This window comes from Euprymna scolopes, chromosome 32, assembly GCF_053919585.1.
Source record: "Euprymna scolopes isolate OS-2025 chromosome 32, ASM5391958v1, whole genome shotgun sequence".
In the NCBI taxonomy this organism is placed as follows: domain Eukaryota; kingdom Metazoa; phylum Mollusca; class Cephalopoda; order Sepiida; family Sepiolidae; genus Euprymna; species Euprymna scolopes.
This window is the reverse complement of record NC_136513.1, coordinates 9,242,618-9,258,247: the sequence shown is the minus strand read 5'-3', so window position 1 is coordinate 9,258,247 and position 15,630 is coordinate 9,242,618. Positions and strand designations below refer to the sequence as shown.

General features: G+C 37.4%; 1 protein-coding gene across 2 annotated transcripts in view; it reads right to left on the bottom strand.

The window, feature by feature from the left end:
• Positions 1–15,630, bottom strand: part of LOC145256101 (ecdysteroid-regulated 16 kDa protein-like) — a 104,116-nt gene that overhangs the window by 40,724 nt on the left and 47,762 nt on the right. For both annotated transcript variants that reach the window (XM_080114687.1, XM_080114688.1), the window contains exon 2: positions 5,309–5,440. In XM_080114687.1, coding sequence (XP_079970813.1) covers positions 5,309–5,408 — 100 coding nt within the window. In that variant the 5' untranslated portion in view covers positions 5,409–5,440. The remainder of the gene's footprint in view (positions 1–5,308; positions 5,441–15,630) is intronic.

The following is a 15,630-nucleotide window of genomic DNA, read 5'->3' as shown; positions in this document are numbered from 1 at the left end:
CAAATTTATCGTTCAAACCTATAAAGTTAATATGGAATAATTTCCAAGAGCATTTCTGTCCGTCTTTTCTTTAATTTGTTTTCGATTCATATAAAATAATATTTTAGTAGGTTAATGTTCTTGAGAGTGGCAATGAAAAGGAATGTTAGTGCATTCCAGCTGTTATAAGTTTAATAAACAAAACTGTAGAATTGTTTAGAATTGGTTAAGGGAAAATAGAAATTTGGAATGTATAAAATATATTTACTAAAATTTCGATTTAAAAAAATAAAACAATGCAAAAAGTATGTTATGCCCTATATATATATATATATATATATATATATATATATATATATATATATATATATATATATATGTGTGTGTGTGTGTGTGTGTGTGTGTGTGTGTGTGTGTGTGTGTTTATCTACTATTCTAGCCAAGTTACTCTTCACCTCAAAGCTCAAACGACACCCTTTTATTGGGTATATCGTCTTCTCCTGCCCTCATCCCCTTCATTAATAATAATAATAATAATAATAATAATAATAATAATAATAATAATAATAATAATAATATAATGGTTCAAAAAATTCACAACCTTACACGAAAGGCTAGCCCAAAACCTGAGAAGATGTATACAGGAAGCAAGCGTGCCAGGCTGGATAACAAAAGGTAAAACTACACTGCTACAGAAGGACACGGAGAAAGGAACCGTCCCTAGCAACTATAGGCCAATCACGTGCTTACCAACTATGTGGAAGATACTGACAGTACAACTGAGGGAATAAATCTACCAGTCCCTGAATAATCGTGGACTCATCCCGAGGAACAGAATGGATACCAAAAAAGAATAACAGGAACACATGATCTGCTATATGTTGATCAAAAGATCCTAAAGGAGGTAAAAAGAAGGAGAAAGAATTTAGCCATGGCATGGATCGACTACAAAAAAGCGTACGACATGATCCCCCAAGCATGGATAATAGAAAGCTTAAAAATGTATAAAATACTAAGCGGGATCACCAACGTAATAGAAAATGTAATGAAAACATGGAGACTGGAATTGACAGCTGATGGACAACACATAACAGAAATTAACATACAAAGAGGCACCTTCCACGGAGACTCACTATCACCACTACTGTTCATCATAGCCATGATGCCCCTGAATAGTATTCTGAGAAAGTGCCAAGCCGGATACAAGTTATCCAATACAGAGGAAAAAATGAACCATCTGATGTACATGGACGATTCAAAACTTTTTTGCAAGGACCGAAAAGGAGCTAGAGACACTAACTAACACTACCAGGATCTTCAGCTGAGATATCCAAATGGAATTTGGAATGGAAAAGTGAGCACTACTAGTTATAAGAAAGGGGAAAATGGAAACGACAGAAGGCATGGAACTACCCAACCAAACAGAAATGAGGGCACTAGGGGAACAAGACGACTATAAATACTTGGGAATTCTGGAGGCGGACACCATCAAAGCAACAGAAATGAAAGAGAGAATTGGAAAGGAATACCTCAGGAGAGCAAGAAAACTCCTGGAAGCGAAATTATGTAGCAGAAACCTAATACAAGGTATAAATACATGGGTAGTATCATTAGTAAGATACTCTGGACCGTTTATATGAACTGAGACAGCTCGACCAGAAGATCAGGAAACTCATGTTTATGCATAATGCACTATATCCAAAGGACGATATTGACAGACACTACGTGAAAAGGAAATACGGCAGGAGAAGACTGGTTTGCATAGAAGACTGTGTGAATGACACAAAAAAGAACTAGAAAAATACATAGTGCCAAAAACTGAACGGATAATTATTACAGCGAGAGACACTGAAAAAAAAACAACAAAACAGAAAACAGAGACAAATGACAAAACGAGAAAAGAGAAATGGGAAGAGAAACAACTCCACGGAACATTCATAAAAATGACAAAAGATGAGAATAACGAAAACACCTGGACATGGATGTAAAAAAGGACAAATATACCGAAAAACTGCATCTCTAATAACTGCAGCACAAGATAACTCGATAAGAACCAACAAAGATCGATAAAACACAAGAAAACAGCAAATGCAGACTATGTGGACAAAGAGACGAAACGATAAACCATATAGTAAGTGAATGCAACAAACTGACCCAAAAGGAATACAAAAACAGGCACGACCAAGTGGGGAGGGCGGTGCACTGGGAATTGTGCAAACGGCTGCATTTTGAATGTACAGACAAATGGTAAAGCATAAACCCGCAACAGTACTCGAAAACAAGAACCACAAAATCCTATGGGACATGGATATACAGACGGACAAATCCATCCAAGCAAGATCAGATGTAATAATTAACAAGAAAGAAAAATCATGTCAAATCGTAGACTTTACTGTCCCAGCTGACCACAGAGTGAATATCAAAGAAAAGGAGAAACGGAGCAAATGCACAGAGCTAGCCAGAGAGTTAAAAGGGATTTGGATGATGAAGAAAATCAAAATAATACCTATAATAGTAGGAGCACTAGGAACAATTACGAAAAACTTTGAAAAAAGAACAGGAGAAATTGAAATCAGAGGAATGGCTGCAAAAATACAACGACTAACGCTAATGAAAACGGCTGAAATACTAAGGAAACCCCTTGAATGCGGAGAATAATACAAGTATACACTATAATGAAGATGCATTACAGGGAATGAAAAATACTGAAGCTGCATATCTACAAGTTCTACACCCCCATCACGCATCCCTTCCCATTGTCTCATCGCCCCCCCCCCAAAGTGATACCAAAGACAGAGAAGGGTTAAGGAGGATGGAAAGACCGAGGAGATAGCGCTGAGCAGACCGCCGCTGGACAAGCGCGAAGAGAACTGGAAATTCGAGTATAGACCAATGGCCACTCCCTGCGAGAAATCAATGGTAAGAGGCTGTTGCGATGACGCAAGTTTATTTGCAAATGCTATCGGAGGAAGTGGAGAAAGCTGGACGTCTGGAGAGAATGTTGTCACTCAGCTTCCAGAGAACACCACAGGTTTCCAATCAGATCTTTGATGACTTGTGTGAAATCTCCATGTGAGCCAATAATAATAATAATAATAATAATAATTTGAATGGGTATGTCAGTAAGCAAAATACCAGATTCTGGGGCACCAAAAATCCACGCCAATTTCATGCGAGTCCAATGGACCCAGTTAATAATAATAATTAATAATAGTAACATATTTTACTGTAATCAGATGTAAAAAAAAAACCTCTAAAATTAGATTCATTATTTATTAGAAAAAATTAAAAACAAGTCAATTATTAAAAAAACAATAATCCAACATCCGACGACAGTTTACTCAAAACTAGAAATGCCGTGTACGCTTCTAAATGCCCTGTAGGAGAATGTCTCCAAAAATAACACGTACATTAACCTGACCAGTATGTGTCACCGAATAACAAGCCACCTATCTTCCCCATAGCTCCATTTACCAACACCTCACAGCAGACCCCCCAAACCGAATTTAGAAGCATACTAATTAAAAACACCGTCATTTTAGCCGTCTCACACTATCATCTACTAGGAGTGTCAGAAGTCGCCATTAAAACGGAGTGATTCATTAAACTCGTTATCTTTCGAAGCTTATAATAACATGAATAATGTAATTTAAACCCTATTTTTTTTTCAATAAAAGGAGCAAAGACCAAATTTAAAAATAATAACAGATTTTATCGAAACATATACGATATTTTTTTAAATCGGTTTTCTTTAAAAAAAATTCCACGAACTTCAACGAATTTTAATTTAATCTAAATATAATAGATATATATAAATTAAAAAATCACTTACCTATATAAAATACTAATCAATTGGTGCTTTCATTCTTCATTTATAAGAATTTATCCATATTTATATTTTATATTCCATGTACTTTTTAAATATAAGAATTTTTAAGCAACCATTCGGAAAGATCGAGATTTTGTAAGCGGTGTTATCCGGTGTTAGCAAAACGGTGTTTCCGGTCTTTCTTCTAGTTGTCAAATATGGATGCTTAAAACGGTTATAATTAATTATTTCAAAACGTAAAATCACATACACGTGAGTCGTCGTACCTTGTGCGTGAAAATATGGCTCACTGTACTTGAAAAAAATGATCACATTTCACTCATCAGTTTTTGTCATTTAAACGCAATCCACTCGACCAATTCTCCATTTTTTATTCTCTTAAAGAAATACATGAGTTTTTTTATCTAATATATTTTATTTCTTTATGCAGTGATTTTCTTTTAAATCTAAAAAAAAAAAACATTGAATGAAATAGAAAAAATTGTTGTAGGTGTTCAATTTTTTCAGAACAATATTTTAAAAATGTGAGGTTTCACTTAAAAAAACAACAAGGGTTTTAAACTTTTTACTCTACAGGTGAATTTGTACAAAACTATTCTTTTTTGTTTGTTTTAAATTGGATTATTTTATTTAATGATCTTTTATCTTCAATTTGTGATATATAAATCAGAGGTGAGAAAATTAATTATTTTCATTTTAATAGACATTTCAAAATGGGAGATCAATTTAGTTCTCCCACCCCCAAACAGCCTCAATATTTTATCCCTCACTGCACAATTATTTCGCTCCTAATGTAATTATTGCTAGACGTCTGTCTCGTCTGATGAGGCCCACACTGGATCGAAATAAATTATGAGATTATATATATATATATATATATATATATATATATATATATATATATATATATATATATATATATATATAATTATTTATTTAAAAACTATATATGAAAATTTTAGAGACATGCCGTGGTTTTATTGCAATGAATCTGCCTATTAACGGCTTTTAAAATCCAAACAAATCATCAGCAACTCACAAAATGAAAAGCGAATCCAAGAATCGATTCAAACGTGAGTCGCTAATGATTTCTACAAAAACGTATTAAGGATGTATCTTCAACCTCCTGAAGAGTGTAACTTTACAACTGAACAAAGTACTTTATTGACTATGCTACAAATCCTTGTATATAATTCCTTCTAGTATAATTCCCGAGTTCAACACGATACACCTGGAGAAGGTCAGAGATTACATCGACTGAAACGTTATGGAAAAAATACTCAAGATGAGAACAGTCGTTTGAAGAATCCAAACAAAACGAACAATTTATCCTCATTTAAAAAATTTGAAAAAGGAAAATTATTATCCTTTAATCAAAGTAGAGAAGAGCCTTAAATGTTGATGCATCTCATAAGTTTGGGAATAGGCAGCGAGTTTGTTTTTTTAATAATAAATAAGTGTTGATCGCGTAATGAAATAGCAATAAAATTGGCTACTTACCACAAGTCTTGTAGATTTCTTTTGTCTGGACACGTGGTGAGGCATGCCCAATGGGAAAAACACTAACGAAAATAAAGAAACAAATTCCGTGGACGTTCATTGTTGGTTTTTGCTGCAGAATTCTTCAATTGTCTGAAGGGAAACGGAAAATATTTTATATATATATATATATATATATATATATATATATATATATATATATATATATATATATATATATATATATATATTTTAAGTACATATTTCGTGACATCGATTACAAAGCAAAAACAAAGAAGAAAAAACCAACAAAACAACGAAAATGAATAGATGATTGGCAGAAAATTCAAGGCCAACGTGATAGACGCGAAGGTGGGCCGATATGAAAGAGTGTGTCTCATTGGGACAAATATCTGCGCCATTTCTGGGAAAGATCGGATGATAACGAGGATGTTCGAAATTTACATTTATTGCTTTGTTTTAAGGGCGCTTTTCTTAGCAATAAGAAATGATTATAAATTTTTATCTATTCATAGCGATTTTAAGAACAGATAAACAGTTGTTGTTCTTTTTTTTATATATATCGCGTGGTCGTCTTCAAGCTTTCTTGAAGATCATTTACAAGGTTGAAAAATAAATTTGTCGCCCCTAAAGAAAACAACAGTTTTATTTTAAAACTTTTATTGAAAACATCAGTTCAGTTAACTTGATTATGTAGTACAGCTGACATCTTTTCAATGTAGCCGCCTTCAGCCTCAATCACCTCTCGATACGGGTCTGGAACTGAGAGCATTCCTTTTTCACAAGCGCTGGCGGGAGCTCGGCGAATACTTGGTGGATGGCGGCGATCAGGCAGTCTTTAGTGTTGTGGGAGATCATGTTGGTCATGTTGGTCATGCTTTCGACGTATGACTAAATGAAGTAGTCCAGCGGGTTCAGATGGGATGGGGGAGGCAAGTGAGAGAAGGGTACACAGTTGTAGCACTCCTGAAGCCAAGCCTGAATCTCTTGTGGGTCGGTACCGAGTCCTGCTGCCACACACAGGATCTGCCAGCGGCCACCTGATTGCATCAGGAAATCACCACAATCTTCAACACATCCATCCATCCAGCCAACTAGTCAGCCAGCGCGGCTGTAGCCGAGATTGAACTCACTACACGAGTTTGTAGTGTAATTCAAATCTTGTCGGTAGCTGAATACTTGATGCTTCGCCAGGGCTATCAAGGGAATTTTTTATTTTGGCATACGGGAAGTTGAAAATCTGTATAAGGAGGAAGTGTAGGTTGGGTAGTGTTGGGATTCCCAGGCGAATTGATCTGTCCAGGCTGGATGATCCAAGTGTACGTGAAAAGCTTCGATCCGTAGTTAATTCTGCTGATTCTGATGGGTCGTGGGCGCATTTTAAAAATACAATCTATGAAATAAGTGTGGATGTTCTTGACTTCCGCAAATCTAAACATCAGGATTTGTTTGATGATAATGATTCTGAAATTACTCAAGTGCTAAAAATGAGTTGCACCATAAGATGTTGTCTGCCTCTCATGGAGGTCGAGAGTCTCTCCAACAGTCACTTAAAGCAAACAAGGGTATTCTTCAAAAGCGACTCCGCCAAATGAAGAATCAGTGGTGGGCTAAACTCGCCAACTAAATCCAGATGGCTTTTGATTGTAAAGACCTCAAACGCATGTACCATTTGCTTAAAAAAGCTTTTGATCCTCAAATACTATCTACATCTCTCCTACTCTCAAGTGATGGAATTGCCCTTATAAAGGATCCTTACAAGATTCTCCATCGTTGGACCGAGCATTATTCTAATCTCTTTGACAACCCTTCTGATGTTGATGAGGACGTCATCAATGAATTTTTATCACAACAGAAGCTTATCCATGAAATGTCTGTGTTCCCATCTGAGAATGAAATTAGAGATGCAATCAAGGAAGTGAACGTTGGGAGGGCTCCAGGGCTTGATGGTATTCCTGTGGAAGTCCTCTTACATGGGGGTGATAAACTTGTTCATGAAATTCTTCATCTTATCACTGATGTCTGGAAGGGTGTTCCCGTCCATCAGGATTGGGTTGATGCAATTCTTATATCACTGTACAAGGGAAAGGGGCGCAAGACCGACTGTGGAAGTTATCGTGGGATAAGCTTGTTGGAAGCAGTTGGCAAAGTATTTTCCAAAGTTCTACTCAATAGATTGTTAAAGTATATTTGTCCATCTGTCATTCCAGAAAGCCAAAGTGGCTTTTGTCCGGGCAGAGGAACCACGGACATAATCTTATCTGCTCGGCAGTTGCAGGAGAAATGTACTGAACACCGTGTTCCGCTTTATCAGGTTTTTGTTGATTTGACTAAGGCTTTTGATACGGTGAACAGAAGTGCCCTATGGATAATTCTGGAGAAGTTGGGATGCCCACCTCAATTTCTACGTTTACTCAGGGAGCTCCACACTAATATGAAGGCTTGCCTGAACTTCAACGGATGCCTATCAGAACCCATCTCGGTCGACAATGGTGTGAAGCAGGGTGATATCCTAGCACCTACACTTTTTTCAATTTATTTTGCAACTATGTTATCGTATGCCTTTAGGAAATGTTTTCTAGGTGTTTATTTGTGTTTCAGAACCACAGGTAGGGTCTTTGATCTTCGTCGTTTTCATGCTTTTACAAGGACCTTTCAGCACCTGATTTGTGAATTTCTTTATGCGGATGACGCCGATTTAGTGGCCCATGGTGAGAGGGATATGCAGGGTATCATGGATCTGTTTTCAGGGGCCTGTGCATCTTTTGGGCTTACCATTAGTCTTAAGAAGACTAAGGTCATGTTCACACTTCCACCCAGTATTTTGTATGTGGAACCAAATACTTTTGTCAACAACAAGAGATTTGCCGTGGTTGACACATTTGTGTATTTGGGTAGTACTCTCGCCAGAGATGGAACCCTGGATGCTGAGGTCAACTATAGGATACAGCGTGCCACTAAGGCTTTTGGTGGCTTAGAGAAGCGAGTATGGTCTGACAGGGGTATAACTATTCATACAAAGATCAGTGTCTATCAATCTTGTATTTTACCATCCCTGCTTTACGCTTCTGAGGCCTGGACAACTTATGGTAGACACATAAAAGTCATGGAGAGAGTGCACCAGAAATTCCTGAGACACATTCTGGGCATCAGGTGGAGCACTTTTATACCTGATATGGATGTTCTCATGCGAGCTGACGTACCTTGTATCGAGAAGTTGATTATACGCAACCAGATGAGGTGGGCTGGACATCTGACAAGGATGGACGATGATAGATTGCCAAAGCGTCTGTTCTATGGTGAAATTACATAAGGAAAGCGTCCACAACATAAACCGAAGAAACGCTTTAAGGATAACATCAAAGTCAATCTTAAAGCTCTTGGTATTGACGTGTTCAGTTGGGAAAGTGCTTCCAATGATCGTAAAAGTGGCGCTCCTTGGTCTATCATGGCTGTGATAGTTTGGAGAAGAAAAAATATGAGCATGCAAAAATGAAGCGTGATATCCGGAAGAAAAATCTGTCAGATATATCAGGTATGTTGGAGGATTTTATGCAGAACCACACCTGTGATTTATGCGGTAAAATGATTTTATCCGGAGCTGGCCTAGCTAGCCACAAGCGTTCACATGGAGATCAATCTTTCTTTGATGGGGAAAGCATTGCAGGGCACAGATGTTCTGTTTGCTCTGTGGTCTGTACATCGAGTGGGGGCCTGAAGCGTCATATGAGCGTGCACAGTAGAGCAGCATCAGATGGCATCCCTCAATCTCAGCTTAAGTGTGGCCCTTGCAACAGATTGTGTAAGAGCAGGTCTGGTCTGAAGAGCCACCTTCATTCCCACAGAAAATAGGAAGTGATGCATCTTGATCACATCTCCACATGTATATATGTATGTGTGTATAAGTGTATATATGTGTATAGAATTTATATTAAAAAAAAGAAAAAAAAGAAGATATTTCAAAAATACATGAAAATGAATAAGTAATCGGCAATAAAGCAAGGGAAAGATGGTCTTCTGTCAAGAAGTGACAATCACTATATATATATATATATATATATATATATATATATATATATATATGCGTGTGTGTGTGTGTGTGTGTGTCGTTGCGAATAATGTATCCATGAGTCTATAAAAGCTTAACATTTTATTCATGATAAAGATAATTCCCTTTCTTTCCTCTCCCCCCCTCTCTCTCTCTCTCTCTCTCTAATTTTTTTATTAAACCCGCTCTCCCTCTCTAATTTTCAACTTTCAACTTTTTCTGACACGCAACTTGTTGTGTCATTGCAGACCCCTTCTTTGACAGCAATAATTAGTTTATAAACAGACTCCCCGCACCAACTAACACAATCCACTGTTCTAATAAAATACGACCCACTTTAATTTTTAATTTATATTATCTATAAATCCAGCTGTAGCACTTATTGAAGAATTTTCCAAAAAGTGTGAAATGCGATTTCTCCATTTTTATTCTTTTAGAAAGCTCGCAACTTTTACAGTTTTTTTGTTTTGTTTTTGGTGAGCTGTCTTTTCTTTTTTTTTTTTTTCTATGGTGTCGAATAGTTCAGGGTCGCCTGACGAAGTTTCATTGACATAAACTGTTTACTCTCGAATAAATAATTTCAAGAGTTTAGACCCAAAAAGAGTCTGCAAAGGTCAACTGTTTCAACTTTCACCTCTTGGCAGCCAAATTTTCGCCCCCAAAAAGCTTGCTGCATGTCTGAATACGCTTTATGTAAAATTTCAAATGTTTAGACCCAAAATTGACTGAATAGTTTGCTAGAGACCGAAAAGGTAAAATATTTTGAACTTTGACCACCTTTTTGGCATCAAAATTTTCGGCCAAAACTGAGTAAAACGCTTGCCCTATGCCTAAAAACCATTAAAATAATTCTATTACTAATAACCATTAATAACATAAAGATAATTATTAAAAAAAAAATTTTCTTGAATGTAATATGCATACTTCTTTAATGTAGATTTCCTTTGAATAAATAATAATAGAAATTATGCTGGAATAAAAGTGCATAAAAGTCCAGTATGAAAATTAATTTGCGAAAGTGTAACTTTTGTATGTATTAATAAAAATCCTAAATATTAACACCTAACAAATATGTCTTCTTTTCAGAACGTTGAATACAAGAAGGAAAAAAAGCAAGTTTCATAATTTTCTTATTTCAATTCAAGCTAGGCCGAAAAGCTGCTGAAACAGCTCGCAATATCAATGAAGCGTTTAGCCCATGAACCAATACTGAATGCACAGTACAATGATGGTTTAAGAAATTTTGTGGTGACGACAAGAGTCTTGAAGATGATGAGCATAATGGTCGGCCATCGGATGTTGACAATGATCAATTAAGAGCCTTAGTCGAAGCCAATCTGTGCACAACTGTTTGAGAACTTGCTTCTGAATTAAACGTAACATATACAACGATTTCCAAACACTTGAGAGTGATTAGAAAGACAAAAAACTAGATAAATGGGTGCCTTACGAATTGAACAACAACCAAAAGAAACGCTCTTATAAAGTGTCATTTTCCTTTCTTAGATTGTTCTTGTTCTGTAAACAAGAACGACCCATTTCTCGATCGGGTTGTAACTTACAATGAAAAGCGGATTCTTTATGACAACCGGCGACGCTCAGCTCAGAGGTTAGACATCGACAAAGCTTCACAACACTTTCCCAAGCAATAGTTGCATTTTTTTTATGCAGCTGAAACTATTAAGGCGAAGAAATACTGTCAATAAATGGATGAAATGCATCAGAAACTTCGATAACAACACTCAGCATTAGTCAACAGAAAAGGACAAATTTTTTCTCACGAAAATGCCCAACCCTGCAAAAGTTGAACAAATTGGGGTACGAAACTGGCTCCAGACCCGCTTTATTCGTTACCACCGGCGTTAAATTTACATTTTTTTTTACACAGGAATCACCACTTATTAAGGCCTGGAGGTCACTCGAGGATAAGGGTTAATGGGTATACATTAGTCAATGTGATTATGGCGTAGTAAACATAAGTAGTGGGAATTTTGTAAATTGGATTACTTAGGTGGACGGTTCATCAAGAACTTGTTTACGTTTGACTTGAAGACAATCAGATTGTAGTCAGTTGGAAAACAGGCAATCGGAAGAGAGTTCCACAGGCGTGCAGTTCTAAGAAAGAAGCTTTGTTCATGGAATCTGCATTTAGGTTTAGGCACAGATAAAGAGTGTGGGAAACTATTGATAGTGATTTTGCCTAGACGATTGTTTTCGTGAAAGTTTGCCAAGGGGGACCATAGATGGAAGCTCAGCTTAGTATTTGCCATGAAAATAACGATAAAGCAAAGACAGGCTCTTCTGTGGGAAAGGGGTTACCGGAAAGAGAAAAGGGCACCCCCACTAAGCTACGAAGTCTATTTTGAACTTGGTAAAGGCAGAATATGCTGCTTCCAGCAGCACCTGGCCAGATGTGGCAACAATATTCCATCGTTAGCCGTACCTGGCATCAGAGCATAGATGATGTAGAGATAGAAGCTTGGTTTTAGATGCATTAAAAGTAACCAGCCACCTCTTTCCCCATTGTATCACATACAGAAGACCAGAGAGGAGAGAGAATCAGAGAGAACTTGGTCGTTTCCAGTCTTTGATGTGCTACTATAGATGGTAGTGTCATCAGCATAAATGTCGACAATGATGTAAGGATTTGATTTGGGAAATCATTTATGTAGATCAGGATAAGAGTTGGGCTCAGGATGGACCCCTGAGGGACTCCAGCATTAATACTGAGAACTTTTGATTTCTGTCCATCAACGACTACTCTTATGAACCTATCAGAGAGAAATGATTCTATAATTGAGAAGACATTTCCAGCTATACCATAGCTGGAGATCTTGTGAAGTAGTCCTTTATGCCATACCTTATCAAAGGCCTTTAATATGTTAAGAGCTATTGCCCTTGAAAGGAAGCCTCCGTCGAGAGATTCGTTAATCCTATGAGATATAACTGTAAGCACGCCTGCTGTAGGTCTAGCAGAACAGAAACCATATTGCACGTCACTAAGAAGATGGTTGGTTACTTCTCTATTTAACACGGATTCCAGTAGCTTACTCATGATGCACAGGAGACTTATTGGTCTGTACTTAGAGGGAGATTAGCGATCACCTGAATTCTTAAATACAGGGCATACTGATGAGATTTTCCAACGTGTTGGGAAGCATTTCTCCTTAAGACAACGCTTAAATAACTTTTTAAAGCTTTTTGAGCACTATAATTGGAATGTCGTCAGGGCCAGTTGCTTTACTGGAATCAAGGTTTTTGATTAGCTTGGCAACATCACGTACAGATATTTGTATGTCGCATAGCATGTTTTCAGACACACAAGGAAATACTGAGGGTTGGTGTCCTTGGTCATAAAGGGTAGAATTATCTGCAAAGATCTTGGTAAAGAGTTTGTCTTTGTCTGATGCTGACGAGATTAACTCAGGTCCATTGATGATAGTTAAGATAGAGCACACACTTCTGTTCAGGATTCTGTTTGCTATTTGCCAAAACTGATGGGACCCTAGGCGCTGCTAAGCTACTTTGGACTTGACGGACTGAGCATACAACTCTCTCGCATTCTTTATTACTTTTTGACAGAGGTTGCTGGTGGGTTTGAATGCGCCATTAGTCTCAGAACATCTATTACGTTAGAAGCAATGGAAAAAGTGATTTCTGTATGCAATGACAGCAGCACATTCTGGAGAGAACCACGGCTGGCTGTTAGGTTTTTGCTGGAATTTTTCGAGGGTATGAAACGGTCCATACTTATAATTAACCATTCTGTCAGGTCTGATACTATAAAGGACACAGCCTTTTTAAACATGGAATGCAGAGGTAGATCTGACATAAATGTGCGGAAGCTATGCCACTGCTAGCGAGAAATCAATAGTAAACAGCTGTTACGATAATGCAAATTCATTTGCAAATGTTATCGAAAAAGGTGGAGAGTACTAGAAATCTGGGGAGATTTGTTTTCACTCAGCTCTCAGGGAACACCACAGGTTGTTCTCAAGGGGAAGTCCTTCATGATCTGTGTGAAAGTTCGTTGTCAGCCAACAATAACAACAACAACAACAACAACAACAACAACAATAATAATAATAATAATAATAATAATAATCCACATGAGCGACAAACGCTAATCGGACATATAAAAACTGCAATGTAAGTCAAAGAAAAAGACCCAACCAAGAGAACTGGAATCGCAAAATTGTAAATTGTCTATCCTCCCTACCCAAATAGTCGACAGATGAAGGCCGATAGAAAGTCCAGGGAGAGAAAGCACTAACCAGACCTCTAGTACATGAGTGCGAAGTGGTTTATTATCACCCAAATTCCAGTGAAGGTCAATGGTGACTGCCAACGAGAAATTAATGGTAAAAACCTGTTGCGATAACGCAAATTCATTTGCAAAGGTTATCGAAAGGAGCGGAGAGTACTGGAAATGTGTGGAACTTTTCACTCAGACTCCAGGGAACACTATAGATTGTTCTCAAAACAGAATTTGATGACAGCCTGCATGGAAACCCTAATGATAATTGAAATTTCATAATAGTAAATCTCAGGTAAACTGTTCAAGGATATTTCTACACACATATAGATAGAAACAATTTTACGGTTGAAAATTTGAATGTACGGTTGAAAATTTGAATGTAATTTCTTTGATTAAGTAAAATATTCTTGTCTCTAAATCTGATTATCTCAATCGTTTCCTATCAAAACAAATATTAACAAGAAAAAGGGTGAAAGGGGAGATAAATCCGGTTTTATGTTAATCTAGATTTTACGCAGTGTAAATAATAACTGAGTTTGAGAAATAATAATATATTAATTTTGTCAGAATATAAGATCAGAAAGTCAATATTTAGCAAGAGTCTAGTAATTTGTGACGGTACTTGCAATTGGCTTGTTCTAGGAATTCCTTACGACCGGATTTTATCTCAAGAATATCGACCGGTGTCATAATTTTTCTTTTTCTTTTTACATAGGAGTAACCACTGAGGCCACTCGAAGATAAGGCTTATAGAGTGTACAGTAATCATTGGTGTAATATCGTAGTAGTCGTTATTAATGGAAGTAGATTGGATTACTTAAGTGGGCGGTTCATCAAGAATTTGTTTATGTTGGACTTGAAGACAACCAAGTTGTAGTCAGCAGGGAAACAGGCAAACGTAAGGGAGTTCTACAGGCGTGCAGTTCTAAGAAAGAAGCATTGTTCATGGAATCTACATTTTGATTTAGGCACAGTTAAAGAGTGGGGAAAGTTATTGACAGTGGCTTCAGCTAGACAAGTGTTTTCTGAGAAAGATTGGCGAGGGGGAACCAGAGATTGAAGCTCAGACGAGTACTTGCCCTTGAAATAACGATAAAACAAAGACAGACTCGCAACGTCTCTTCTGTGAGAAAGAGGTTGCAGGGAGAGAAAAGGGCATCCCCCACTAAGTTACGAAGTCTATTTGGTACTCTATCAAGGCAGGATAAGTTGCTTTTAGCAGCACCTGCCAAGATGTGGCAACAGCACTCCTTACCTGGACGATAGAGAATTGCATCAGCAGTGAGATATCTACTGGAGCGGTAGAAGGATCCCACCATTCTTCCAGCGACTTTGGCAACAGATTTGATGTATGTGTTCCATTTCAGATCAGGAGTAAAGATCAAACCCAGAAGCTTGTCAAAACATGAAGCCTCCCCAAGACAAGAGCCATTCATTTCAACCGATGCCAGATTGGCATCAGAGCGTAGATGGTGTAGAGATAGAAGCTTGGTTTTAGATGCATTAAAAGTAACCAGCCACGTCTTTTCTCATTGTACCACATGCTCAAGATAAGAGGAGAAAGAATCAGAGAGAACTTGGCCGTTTACGGGCTTTGATATGCTACCATAGATGGTAGTGTCGTCAGCATAAATGTCGACGAATGATGTAAGGATGTGATTTAGAAGATCATTTACATAGATCAGGAAGAGAGTTGTGCCCAAGATGGACCCCTGAGGGACTACAGCATTAATACTGTGAGCTTCCGATTTCTGCCCATCAACCACTACTCTTATGAACCTATCAGAGAGAAATGATTTAATAATTGAGAAGACATTTCCAGCTATACCATAGCTGGAAATCTTGTGAAGTAGGTCTGAAAGGTGGCCCCAAAATAGCGTTCCTTCTCAGAGTTGGTTTAATAACTGAATTTATGACGCGATTGGTATCTATTTAGAGTTGTAGTGGATGGAACAATCTAGAATTTCTAAAATGAAACACTACGACTTGGAACTTTCTGGAGCCCTCAGTAAAGGA